The sequence below is a fragment of the Vigna radiata genome, chromosome 7, assembly GCF_000741045.1.
Source record: "Vigna radiata var. radiata cultivar VC1973A chromosome 7, Vradiata_ver6, whole genome shotgun sequence".
Lineage (NCBI taxonomy): Eukaryota > Viridiplantae > Streptophyta > Magnoliopsida > Fabales > Fabaceae > Vigna > Vigna radiata.
This window is the reverse complement of record NC_028357.1, coordinates 17,722,621-17,737,218: the sequence shown is the minus strand read 5'-3', so window position 1 is coordinate 17,737,218 and position 14,598 is coordinate 17,722,621. Positions and strand designations below refer to the sequence as shown.

At 35.2% G+C, this 14,598-nt stretch overlaps 1 protein-coding gene across 2 annotated transcripts; it reads right to left on the bottom strand.

Annotated features, from left to right (window-relative positions):
• Positions 1-1,790: 1,790 nt before the first annotated feature.
• On the bottom strand, positions 1,791-3,668 carry LOC106765793 (protein HAIKU1-like). Of its 2 annotated transcripts, none has more exons than XM_014650531.2 (2): positions 3,342-3,668; positions 1,791-3,187 (listed from the first exon to the last, which is right to left on the bottom strand). In XM_014650531.2, exon 2 carries the CDS (start codon positions 3,181-3,183, stop codon positions 2,275-2,277), a length of 909 nt encoding a protein of 302 aa, XP_014506017.1. In that variant the 5' UTR covers positions 3,184-3,187; positions 3,342-3,668; the 3' UTR covers positions 1,791-2,274. The 2 variants fall into 2 exon arrangements, with proteins under 2 accessions (XP_014506017.1, XP_014506016.1); XM_014650530.2 differs by having other exon boundaries at positions 1,791-3,248; positions 3,342-3,666.
• Positions 3,669-14,598: the final 10,930 nt, after the last annotated feature.

The following is a 14,598-nucleotide window of genomic DNA, read 5'->3' as shown; positions in this document are numbered from 1 at the left end:
TAGATTACAAAATTTATTATTCATTAAAAAGTGAGATTTCATTTTTAATTTAAGTCATGGTGAACCAACTCATGAACAAAATTGACTTACTTTAACACTTCTGCATTCATAAGATTCAATTGAAATATTGTGATTCCTGCACTTATTAAAGATTCAATTATACTGTTGAATTGTTAGTCCATATGTTGACCAAGGTTAAGAGAGAGAAGAAAAAAAGTTTCATAACCACTCGTGATTTGTCCATGAGTTCTTTCATTCTTTTATGATTTTAATGAAAATTAACTGAATAGTATAATTTATTCTATCATTTGTATGGTTTCCTTTATTGAATTTATTATTGTTGCAAATATAAGTTTTAACTCATTCCTGTGTTCATGTGATCTTGTTTAATTTTTGTGATCCAACTGGTTGAATATCTACTTTGATCATTTTAAGATAACCTACAAAGAGAGATCTTGTTTTTTATGGTTAAAAATTATTAGTATTAAAAGTTTTTTTTCCCTCACACATCTTGGTTAGTTCCATATCCCTTAACCATAGCAATCCAGCCATCATTATCTTACTCTTAGTAAAATATTTTAATTTAGCATTTCTAGCTGCTTTAATCTTTGTCTACTATTTCCTACATTTGAATTTCTCCGCTATTTTTATGATTTTTTTAAATTTAAGGATTGTTGATTGAATTTCTTAGACAAGATTAATGTTAGAGCATTTCTAATTGAACTTCTGAATTTACTCAAGGCCCATAAATAAGGCCCAATATGCATCACTATATTAATGTTAGGAACATTTGAGCTTTTTTTCTACAGTTTTTCATATTTTCTCTCAGTCTCTCGTATCATTTGTCTTCTCTTTACCTTTTTCACATTTTGTAGTTTTTCTCTAAGTTCGTGTAATCTTCGTCTTGCATGATTGGTCATGCATTATGATACGGAGGCTTGAATCTCTACGATAATTTATTCTCTATAGTTCCATGATTAATTAAAAATTAAGTATCGATCCATTTGAATTCGTGCTTTTATTGGTAAAATTCAAATCTTATAATTGAACTAGATTTAGGAAACATCTTTAATTAAACTTAATTCCCCACGCTTCTCTTTGAGAATTCTAAAGGCTGGCTACACAGAAATGTGTCCTAGTTTAAACTTTATTCGGTTCTAGAGATGAAAGACATTTGGGAATTAAACTCACCTTAATTAAGTGAATGTAATCTAATTTGTTTTAAACTCTATTTTGTTTAATTTATAACCTATTTGTGAAACAAGAATGAAGAGATTTTAAAATTTGGATTATGGATCCCTCTGAGCACAACTAAAGCCAGACTCACCTCAGGGGTGTCGTCATCTTCAAAATCAATAATTCCACCTTCTTCACAGAATCACAGAATTCACCTATTCTTTTTCCCTGCAACTTCATCCATCACGTCATTCTGCACTTCAATTCTCATTCACCAACCATCATTTACTTTTTATATGCTGCCCTCAAACTAAACTTCAGAATAAAGCAAGGTGTAAATAGAAGAATTGAATCTTTTCACATCGATCACCACCAAGATTATCAGAATCAAAATGCCAAACTTTTCTTTTCGATTTATTACATACCATCTTCCAGCTTACAAAAACACTTGCAAATTGCCTTGCTTTCCACACAATAAAGAACGCATGTGTAAGGTAAGAATAATCATTTTTCTCAAGATGACGGAGTAGTAATTTTTCGCCAGCCAACGAAATTTTCGAGAACAACCATTAACAAAATTACTTGACATAAGAAATGAAAAATAATGCCGAAGAAGCACATGGAAACAAGTATAAGATCAGACTTAAAAATATGTTCCACAGAAAAGATAACATGAAATTTTAACATGCAATCCATTATATTACAAAAGAACATGACCTAACCTACACAACAAATATTGTCTGTAAACCTACTTCCTTTCATGTTACACCCCATTCTTCCATCATACGGCTCCTGTCCAACAATCCAATTGTGTACCTGATCTTCAATAGAATGCCTAATGTTTAAAACTTGTAAAAGAAAAAGGATTGCAGCCATTATGGTCATCAGCAAAAGAAAAAAAAGAAACAAGGGAAAGGAAAATGAAGAACTATGAGCAGACAAAAACTACACCTTACAATCTTACAGCTTGCCTGCAGTTTACATATGCCGATGAAAAAAGGTTTTTTTTTTTTTATAGAGTAAAGATCAGTTCAGTTAGAAGAGAGCGGCATCTCAAATGAAACAAGAGGGTAAAAATGAAAAGGGTATTTATTGATCTCACCACCTTGGACTTGTGATGGGGAAAAACCCTGAAGGAGACAAAGGAAATATCCCAGGAGAAAGGGGAGGCTGCTGCCCGGGGCCAAAAATCCCTGACTGCCCAAAGGGCGAGAAAGGAAAATTGGGAGTAAAAGGAGATGGAAACTGAATGCCAGGGGACAGTAATGGAGGATGAGCAGATTGAGGAGAGAGGAAATTCATGTAGCCATTTGGTGAAGGCAAGGGAAACTGTGATGTTGGAGAAGGTAAAATAGGAGGTCCATTTGTTTGTGGGGAAGGAACACCGTGATGATGATGAAGAGGAGGAGGAGGAGGAAGAGGGTTCAAACCATTGACAGGCACAACAGCAGTAGCATTTAATAATCTTGGTGAAGGGAACATAGGATTATTATGAAGCAAAGCAGAAGAAGGTCGAAGAGGTTGAACTTGGGTTCCCTTTGAACCTGGATCTGTTAAAGAATGTTCAAGGTATCTGACGTATGCAGAGATTGGAGATTCGGCTGCATTAGGTTGTGAAAAAGGGTTAGGTGATGGTTGTCTAAACTGAGCAGGTCTTGGTGCCGAGTTGTTGTTACTGTACGAAGCAGGCAATGGAGGCCTCACATAAGGTAAAGGAGGAGGCCTAATCTTCTGCAACCTGATGCTTTGAGGTTTTGGGGAATTGCTCTGAGGAGGTTTTGATGGAGGATCCTGAGAGGGAGACCCGGTAAGTTGCTGAACAATATCTCTGAACTCGTTCTTGCTTATGTTGTAAACGTGAGGCTGAGGTTGTTGTTGTTGCTGTCTAGCCCCGTTAACGTTGCTGTTGCTGCCATAATTGGGCTGGTGTAAAGGACTCTTTCTAATGTTTTTTCCCGTTTTGTTCACTCCCAAACTGTCATTATGCCTGTTTTTTGAGTTATCCATTTCGCTATAAATAAAGACAAACTCAAGTTCAGAAACTCTTGCGAGGACAACCTGGAGCTAGAGAACTAAAAACAGAAACACCAATCAGAAAATCAACCTCAAAGTCAAACCGAACCGTGATCGCTATTGATCATAGCCAGAGAGAACAGAGAACGTACCCTTTTGGGAAGATTGACAACCAAAGAGGATCCTCTCAGCGGATCGAGAGAAGAGGGATTTCAGAGCAATGGAGAAAAGAGTCGAAAAAAGATCGGAATTTGTCGTGAGGGTGTAATAGTAATGATGAGACTTTGAAGAATGGGAAGCCTGTAAGAAATAAGAAGACAGAGAAGGACATAAAATGTTATTTTATTTGATAGGAGTTTCGTGATGAGTCAGCAGTAGAATATGGATTTGACATAAAAAAAACAAAAAAAACTATTAGGGAACCAGATTAATGTGAAAATATGCGATTAACGTGGATTAATTAAGAATAAAAGTGATAATAACCATTTCCCTGTTTCAGAAGTGCAAAAATTCAATACAGAGTTATTGATGCGTTAATTAGTGTAGTAGCAGTGAGATGAGAAGTCTTAGATTCCATTAGATATGTTGGTCACGTTTACATGCATTGGTACTGAAGTCAAGTTATCACAGTAAATTAAAATGTGTATAGAAAATATAAACATAAGATTAATAATTAAGATAAAAAGGATGCAATTTTAGTTAACAAAATGTTATGGGAATGAATAGTCAATGTCTTCTAAGACGTTAAATAACGTGCGCTACTATTCTAGAATTTTTGTTTTCATGTAATTGGGAATAAACTTATTTTTCTTAGTATTATGTCAATTTAATATTTGCATTTAGATGGTATAAGTAATACTCAATTTTTTTTACGCTCTGTATCTCTTTATATTCATTTCTATTTTAAATTCTAATATTTTCGTCCACTTTCTATTTTAAGTTTGAACTATATTTTTAATTTATTATAATTTAAAATGTGTATCATTTACAGATTATAATAGTAGTTCAACTGAGTGCTTGGGACATGAAGAGAATCAATAAGTTATTATTAAAATTAATTAAACATCAAATTACCATAAATTAGATTGTAATTAAACTATTTATAATAAAAAATTTGTGAAAAAAAACTATAAATACGAGACATTAATTATATTTTTATTATAGCATTAACTATTTTAACTTAAGCAAACTTAACATTGAAAATATTTTTAACAATACTCTGCACCTGTTAGTGTATTTCGCTAAAAAAAATAACATTAATGAAAATATTTTAACTAAACGTTTCCTTCTTTATCCAAAATATTTTATCGTTTGATGATATATAAATGGTTTAAACTTTTTTTCGGTTCCTAAGTTATAAGCTACTGTTTAGTTTAGTTTCCATTTTTAAAAATATCAACCTTTACTCTCTAAGTTATAAGAAATGTTTCAAATTAGTCCCTGCCGTTAAATATTCACTAACGGAGTTAACTTTTTCTTTCTTTCTCTTCTCCTCCTCTGAATTTCTCTGAACACTAACAGCTTTTTCTTTCTTTCTTTGAATTTCTCTTTATATTTAAATATATATTTTTCTCTCTCCTTTATTAACAACCACACATGTTTCTGCAACATGTAACTCGTTTCTACAACATGTAACTCTTCACTGCATGACCAAATGACCATAATGTATTCTATACCTATATCTACCCCACCTTGCTTACATCCACAATGACTATCTTCTTGTTAACTTTGCCACAGTGTCCTTTTCAATAGTCCATGTGTAACCTCTCGTTCAACCATGGAATCAAAGACATCACAGTTTTCTCATCAATTATGGGGATGAAGCTAACCTCGTAATTGTGACAGTGATTATGAGGCCTTCTAGGACAGGTGCCTTGGTAATCATCCCCATTAAGTTAACTCTCAAAATTTCACCATGCTTGATATTAATCCAATGCTTCATCGCATGAAAATGCTAGGGACTAATATCATGAACCAAGATGACCTATATATATTTCTTCATTGCGTGTATAATGGTTGTGATTTGAGAGATTGGTTGAGAAATGACTTCTTAACGTAAAAAGTTTCCATCATCAGAAAAGATTCATGCCCTTTCACATGTATCAGACTGCTTCAAAATAAAATCAGCATTTGATGCATATGAAAAAAAAGGAGAATGGCCTGAGAACTTCTAATAGTCGTCTTGACAAAGGGTGGGTCACAACTTTAATTGAATGTTACAGATTTGGGAAAATTGGACAGGTGGAAAATAAGACAGGCCTAAAACAAGATAATCATACCTAAATATTTACTAGAGATGAATCTCTGTAGAATAATCTAATTTCCAAACTTTGGTTAGAACTGAAGTAACAAACAGAAATTATGCGTGGCTGATGTGTAATTCATACTCTTTGTAACAACAAAACATATTAACTTGGTAGTATAATAATATACAGAGAAATCTAATTAAAAAAATTGACTAAAAATCATTTCAATAAGCATCGACTTACAAGGGAAAAAACAAAAGTAACCAAAAGAGTTTATTCCCTAATTCTTTCAATTTGTGAGAGAGGGGAGACTGGGTCGTGTTTGGGGAATATTGAAATGTAAATGGTTTGGGAGTGAAGAAAGTAAGAGGAAAGAAGGAGGCAACTTCGTGGGAGAAGTGAGAAGAAGTGCTTCCATAGCTTTCATTTATGAGAGAAAGGGTTGTGAGGGAACTGAGAAGAAGTGGTTGTTAACAAGGCGAATGTTTGCAAAAGTTTCCCTTGCCATCACTTCATCATTGCCTCGACATGATGAGTAATAGTAAAAAAATTTTATTCAGCTATGGCCATGTGGGAGGGTTTGGAGTTGGAGGAGGGTTTGGCGAAGGAGGAGGAACAGGTGGAGGTGATGGTGTTGGAGGAGGGTTTGGTGGTGGTGAGTTTTGAGTGAGGAGAGAGAAAAATATATATTTAAACATAAAGAAGGAGAAATAGAGAACTTGAGAGAGAGAAAGAAAAAGTTGTTAGTGTTCGAAGAAATTCAGAGGAGCAGAAGAGAGAAAGAAAAAGTTAACTCTGTTAGTGGATATTTAACGGCAGGGACTGATTTGAAACATTTTTTATAACTTAGGGATCAAAGGTTGACATTTTTAAAAATGAGGACTAAACTGAATACCAGCTTATAACTTAAGGACCAAAAAGGGATTTAAACCTATATAAATATATATAAATTAGTACTTATATACATCCAATAAATACAAAAATTGGTTATCATAATGGATGAATTCATTTGATATAAACAATTAAACATAATATATTGATACTTAATTTTATGTATCAAAAATGTCATGAGATGACAGGAAAAATAAAATTGTTAGAGTGATGATTGTTTAAAAGAAAGGGAAAAAATTAGCATTTAAATCTTAGGAAAAAAATTCTATAACAATACTTTTTTAATAATCTTTTGATTACGTGACAGTTTGTGATTAATCTATTTAAAATATTTTTTTAAACATAAATTCAAATAGATCAATAAATTGATGACACATATCTCATATTGTCAAAAGATTATTAAAATAAGTTCTCAAAATATCATCCTCCTAAGTCCTGGTGAAGTTTATAATATATTAGTTAATTAGTTAAAGGTGAGGTTTGAAAAATGAGAAGAGTAACGTGTGAAAAGGGAAGTAGGGTAGGCAAGAAAGACTGGGTCAGACCGCGGAATCAACGCTGGTTTTGGCGTCGGTTCAATTTTGACTATCAGAGTGGCTTCATTCAGGGAGATTTATCCTAACAAATATATATTCCTCAACATTTCAAATAACTTTTTTTTAAATGAAAATAAAAATCACATCGATAAAGAAAAATATCACGTTAAGAGGATTCCTTCTAGATTTTTCTTTTGTAGACTTACATCTACAAAGTTAATTTATCCTTTCCATCAAAATTAATTGAAAAAATTTGTATATAATAGTTTTTATAAATTTTATTTTTGTTAAACGGATAACAAGTAATTTTGTAGTTATTGTTTTAGAATTTTTATCATTTAAAATTATTATTAATAGCACATGACTATAGAAGAATCTAAAGGCAGCGTAAGTGAAACGTCCAAACCGTTTGAGTGAAGTTCCGTCCAAACACGGCGCAATCAGCAGCCTGAGCTGAAGTTATTTTTAGACAAAGTCCAATTTTGGTTGGTAATTTTGACTTTGGGTGATTCATCTTATCACAAATCATTATTTTAGTTATAAAATGATTGTAAATTATTGTTTAATTTTGTTTTCTGATGCTGATGTGATTGCTGTTAGAAATTTTGTAATACATTTATTTATTCTTCAATTATAAAACCAATTACATCACTTAACGGAATGGTAGAATATACTCCAGAGTTCTGTTTTTACAAGTTTGTTGCAGCATGTTCTCTTTCCTTGTTCATAAATTTTCTATTAAAAAATTTGCAAATTTCGAAACCGTGTTTCGTGACAAGTGTGACGGAACCAAAAGGAAATACAAGATCATGTTCTGCGTAAGTTTCTCTCTCCAACGCTACAAAATGAGACCATATTATTATCATTATTATTACATCTTTAATTTTTTCATCCAAATAAATATTTTATCACACCCAATTTAAAACGTGACTATCAATTTTCTCAATTCAAATTAACAAATGTGATCAAATGTTAATTAGGGTGTACAAATAATTTTAAGAGAAAAATAAATAATTTTCTATTTACAAACTATAAATTTGCAAGATAGAACTATTTTCTTAGAGGATTATATGTTATTTAAATTTATTCTTTGGTTTAGCTTAAGAATTACTACTTATTATTATTATTATTATTTTATTAAAAAAAATTGAAAACATGTTTAACCATTTTTTTATAAAGAAATTAATGGTATTGCAATCTATGAAAATTTGGGCCCCGATACAGCACTGATACAGCGATGTATAATTCTATCCTTTCTTCCTGCCTCCCAAGATTTCTTTTGCACACACCTTTAAAGTACCAATTTTTTTCTCCAGTAAAAGTACCTACCGGATTACAATATTTCAAAAAAATTCCAAAACAAACCTTTTGAAATTTCTGAAATAATATCAATGGAACAAAAATTTTGAAACAAAATTTTCAGAATTTATGAAATATGTTTTAATATCGGTAAGTCAAATTTGTTTAAGAAAATGCTTTCCAAAATACATGAAATATGTTAAAAAATAAAAGAAAAAAACTTTCTGAAACAAGTTTTCTTCTACATTTTCTCTTTTCTTCCTTTTGCAACGTCTTCTCTCTCTTCTTGTAGAGCAAGGGTGCGCCGGTGATGATATGCAAACAGTGACAGTGGTAACGTGGTGTGATAAAGGATACTTAAGTCTTTTTCTAACATTGTGAAAGTAGTTAATAATTTTGAGATGCAGGAAGCAATAGCCACAATTCTATTATGAAAGAAAAATTGATTGGGAGTTATTCCCTGTACCTCTCCACTTGCTCCCTACACCTCTCCATTCCATTTTTATCCTTTGTTCTATTTTTTCTATTCCAATTTTATCCTTTAGCAAAAATTTATATTTCAAAATAAAATTTTATGATTTTATTCCCCCACCCCCACATAACCTATTTTTTTTTTTTTTTTTATCTTCATACTTTCATCTTTACTCTTTCTTCCCATAATTCTTTGTTCTATTATTCTAGAAATTCTTTTTCCCATTCTTCTTGTTTTTCAAGTGATGATTGAGATATCGATTCTTCCTGAAAGAATTTGTCCTTGAATTATTATATCTCTGCATTGCATTGGTGTGGTGGTGTTGTATCCAACCTTTAACCAGCGATCCTCTTCTAAAGCGGCGAGTCGAGGTTAGTAATACCTTCGTAAAACCGTCGACGGATATCGACATCCGTTTCAGGGCCTGGACGTCTTCTTCCTCAGCACACACAACACAGAGCACACAAATGACACAAAACTCAATCGCAACAGACCACAAAAACCTCAACAAACACCCAACCAGATATCAACAACAGACAAAGCTACCTAATCCTACACATTACATACATTTAAAAAAAAATAGAAGAAACGAAAAGAAACTAACCTGTTAAAACGAACGAAGCAAGAACCACCGCCCCGCACCGCTACAACACCCGCCGCACCACCACCCTCCGCGTCGCTGCACACACCGGCTGCAAAGCAGCAAACACAACCGCACCGCCCAACACACCCACAAACGAAACCAACGTCTACCACCGCTCCGCACCACCACACACTCACCGCACCGCCACCCGCCACGCACCAAAAGCACCAGGCCGCACAAAGCAACAGAAGGCTCAGAGGAGGACTGGGAGAGTGAAAGTTGCAGAGAGTATTTCAAAATGAAAGCTTTAGTGGGGGTGGGGAATACGAAGGAGAGGGAATCTGTCTGAGTGTTTGAAGCAGAGTGTAAAAGAGGTAGGTTAGGTTAACTTTAGTAAATAGGGGTAAAAAGGTAAAAACAATAAATAAAAAAGGTTATTTTTGTATTTAAAAAAAAATCCAAAAAAAAATTGGGGGGGGGGGGGGGGGGGTGGAATTGGGGAGGTACAAGGAGTAACCCCAAATTGATTTGATGGATCTAGGCCCAGGAAATCCCCAGTTTTGCTGTTTTCAAAGCCCAAATCCAAAAGTTAAAACTTCTTAACTTACTAATCCAACATCTAATTACCTATCAAAACACTAATTTATTTAGCTTAATCAAAGCTATTTATTAAAACTGGCCGAGACCACACAACATAGACCCAAAGCCTTTTAACCGAAGATGCGGAAAAGTCTCACCCTCGGGAAGCTGACTTGCGTCAGATGTTAGGTGAAAGTTGAAAATTGTGAGTTGTATGGGAGAAGCAAAGCGCGAGAGCTTTCCATGGAGGTGCTTCGGCAAATAAAGAAGAAACCACCTACAGGAACGGGAAGAAAGCGAGAAGAAAAGAAGAAGAGCACCCGGACAAAGGTATGTGAAACAAAACTCAAAACTATTGTATTACACTTGTGTATTTCTCATTAGGCTTAAATCCTTAATTGGTCCCTATGTTAAGACGAAATTTTTAGTTTAGTATCCTCTTTTAAAAGTGTATACATTGAGTTCTCATGTTTTGCAATTTGTTTCAATTTAGTCTCATTCGTTAAATTCCTTCTAACGGCGTTAAAGGTTAAATAATGTGGCAAATAATTTATCTGTCGTGGCAAAACGATATTTTATGGCTAGACATGTATGAAAAAACATTTCATTACAATAAATGAAAGGCTTAAATGGTTGCCCTAAGACATTGATGTCGAAGGTTCACCTTTTCTATCCATCTTTTTGGCTATCTCTTCATTATCTATAACTGAATTCTAATTCTGAGATTCGTTCAACCATTCTCCGACCATCAACAATGCAACCTTTTTCTTTTTCCTTTTTTCTAACCAACACTTTATAAACTTAGTTTAAATACCACGATAACCGACAAATCAATGGCTTCACCATTTTTCGAGCTACTTTACTTCAAAGAAATCCTACAATTAAAAGCATTACAGGAAGAACACCATAAATATAAATTTCGAGGTGCAAAATTTTCTTCAGACAGTGCACATTAAAGGAAGAGAAGCAGTGAGCAAAAAGAAAAACGAGAAAAAGGAAAAAGAAACGACGTCGTTATGATTCCCGGAACTAGTGTCGGCGGTAGAAGGGACACGCTATCATCAGTGGACCTTTTCCTTTTTCCCTTCGCTTTCCCACCAAAACTTCGTTTGTTCCTTAATTAATGTTGTCGCCGTTTTCGTCCATGCCGAAAATCCCCGTCGATTTTCGTGCGCTGCCGCCCTCTCCAGTGGCATCTAGCAAGAGATCCACCGTCACCAACGATGACGTTTTGACCGAGTTTCTAGAGGCCTCCCTCCGCGTCCCCGATCTGGTCCTGTCAGACAAGATCTTCCCCAAACAAAAGCACCTCGATGTGCCTCCTGAGGTAGACTTTGTGTCGCTCTGCTTCCACCGCGATGACGCTCTCCGCGACGTCGTTTCCGATTCTCTTGCCAGAATCGAAGGTCCTTAGGTGAAGGAGCTAAGACGACACTGACGAACCCACGATCCTCCACCGTAATCGCTCCCTGCTCCTTCACCAAGCTTGTTGTGTCACGATTTTCCTTCCAAGAAACCAACCACTTCACCTATGCTCACAGAATCAACCTCCTCAGCAACCAATTGAACCCTCGACAAATGAAATCCCCAAATTTAATATGACCTAACTTTTTCCCCAATTTCATTTGCCCAATTTTATTTTCCCAATTTTAAATCCCTAGCATATTTTATTTTCCCAAACCTCTCCCTCTGCCACATCAATTCATTTCCAAACGACACGTCATGTTTTGTTGCACACATCATATGTACACTCACTTCAACATTAAATATTTTAACACCGTTAAGGGGATAGGACTAAATTGACACAAATTGCAAAACATGAAGACCCAATGTATACACTTTTAAAAAAGGGTACTAAACTGAAAATTCCCTCTTAACATGGGGACCAATTAAGGATTTAAGCCTTCTCATTACAACTCATAAAAGAACCGAAAGCCCTTTTATTATATAGGGTTCTGGTGAAAGGGATTTCTAAGAATCCCTAACAGAAACAATAAAAGCTAAAACAGAAAAACCTAAACAATGAATGCTGCTCTTAGGAGCAATAATCACAAAGACGCGAGCTTTAATAGCCTCCCCTCAAGCTGGATGATGGATGTTCACTAATCCAAGCTTGAGGATGATAGATCTGAAGCGTGTGTGATGAGGGAACATGGTGAAGACATCAGCGATATGTTCTTCTGATCGAATGGGCAGAAGGCGTAAGAACTTGGCTTGGATTTTTTTGCGAACCACATGGAAGCTTTGGTTATGGGCGATATGTCTCGCGGAGTTATTGGCACAATAGAGAACAACAGTAGCATCGTGTTGAACTTGGAGATCATGGAGAATATAATGAAGCCACTGCATCTCACATACGGTAGTAGCTAAGGCACGATACTCCGCTTCTGTGGATGACCTAGGAACAATGCTCTGTTTTTTTTATCTCCATGAAACAAGAGATGTCCCTAGGAAAACACAGTACCTAGTAGTGGACCTTCGTGTCTTAGGACAAGTGACCCAGTCGGAGTCACTAAAACCTTTTATTTGAATATTGGAATTAGTTGCAAAGAAAAGTCCTTTAGAGGGGTTGGACTTGACATACCTAAGAACATGCTACAGGGCTTGATAATGATAATTAGTGGGCTCTTGCATAAACTGACTTAAGAGATTAATAGTAAAACATAAATTCGGTGTAGTATTAGTGAGATAGAAAAGCTTTCCTATTAATCTGCGGTAGACACTGAGATCATCCATATAGTTCTCTGTTTTGTATAAGGAATTGTTGTTGCTTAGAAAAGGTATAGATCAAGGTTTGCTTCCCAGCATTCCTATTTCTTCAAGAATATCAAGGGCATACTTTCTTTGACAAAGATGTATCCCTTTCTTAGATCTAGCAACCTCAAACCCTAGAAAATATTTGAGTTCTTCAAGATCTTTTATTTGAAATTGGTGATGTAGGAGAGCTTTTATGTGAGTAATCTCACTCATGGAATTCCCTGCTAGCACAATGTCATCAACATATACAAGTAAAGCAGTAAAATTTGTGGAAGTTTTCTTAACAAATAGGGAATGGTCATATTTGGACTAAACATAATCTGCAGATATAAGGAAACTGGACATTTTTTCAAACCACTATCTGCTGGCCTATTTTAGGTCGTATAGAGACTTAGTGAGCTTACAAACCTGCCCTTTAGTATTAATGTCCAAACCAGGGGGAGGATCCATGTAAACATCTTCATTTAGGTCTCCATGTAGGAAAGCAATATTTACATCAAGTTGACTTAAATACCATTTCCTTGAGGGAGTAAGGGCAAGTAAGAGCCTGATAGATGTGAGTTTAGCAACAGGAGAAAATGTGTCCAGAAAATCTATTCCCTCTTGTTGGGTATACCCTTTGGCCACTAATCAGGCCTTATACCTTTCCACTGTACCATCAGCTTTGTGTTTTATTTTGTAAACTCACTTACAACCAATAGACTTCTTTCCAGGAGGAAGTTTAGTCATATACCATGTGCCATTGTCTTGCAGTGCTTGGATTTCTTTCTTCATAGCATCAGTCTATTCATGACAGTTTCTGGCCTCTGCATAAGAATTTGGCTCTTTTGCAGCATTTATGGCAAGAGTGTATCTTCATTGTTTGTTAGATAAGGACAAATAAGATAAGATACTATTGATAGGGTAAGGAATTTTTAACTCATTTTTGAGATAGAGGGATGTAGAAGGTGACTGACCAGTTTGAACGTAATCTTTCAAGTATTCAGGGGTTCTCTTTACCCTGTTTGACCTCCTCTGATTATTTCTTTGTTCCTCCTTGTTAACACTCTGACAAGTGTACCAGATCGTATCAAGTAATATAATTGGTAAACCCAATATCGTTCTCCCCAAAGGACTCGAAGGCCTTATCTTTCGTGTAAACTAAAATCGTAAGACTTGTAAAGAAAATTAATTTGTAGTTTGGATGCAAAAACAAAAAGTAAACATGCAAATGCAATTGATTCAGTTGACGAGAAAAAGACTATGGATGAATGGAGTTGTTGGGGGTTACAATTTCATCTTATCCACTCTCTCTTATCTACTCCTCTTATTTGATTCGCTTTCTTATCTAATTTTCATGTAAACTTTCTTACTCTACCCTTAACCCGATCCCTCGGCGAAAAGAGTCTATTACTAATTACTGGCTTTCTATCCCTAGCCTCCCCTAGTAATTAATAATGCATGATAAACGGAAGCAAAAACAATTGATCGTCCTACCCCCCTATACCTAGGTGGTATTGCTTAATCAAGGAATTTCCCACCAGTTCATGACAGTACCGTACGTTCCCGTATCAATAAAGACAAACAACAATTATCGAATGAGTTAAACGGTAAAAGAATTAAGCGCAGATGAGAAACCCAACAATTGATAATCAAAGCATACGACAAGCATATAAATAAATAAGAGTTTCAATAAAAGAGAGTTTCAAAAGATTACATTGTTCCCCAACAACAAAAGGGTTTAGTTCACCATTGTCATGGTGAAACTAGATGAAAAATAATGGAAGAATGGAAATGCAAACCCTAGATTGGATAAAAAGGAGCCTAAGCATCCAAAAGATCTTCTCCCAGGAGTGAAAACTAGGTCTGGCCGTCCCTCTCTGTCAAAAGAATGCATCTAAACTTGCACTAGGGCTATTTATAGCTGAGGAACGTCACATAATTTAGGCCCAAGCCCAGCAGACAACCGCCCGGCGTCTCACTTTTGGCACCCGGCGGTGTCTCCATAATCGTGCCACCGCCCGACGACGAGTTGTACCGCCAGACGGTTTGCTTCTCCTCGCATTT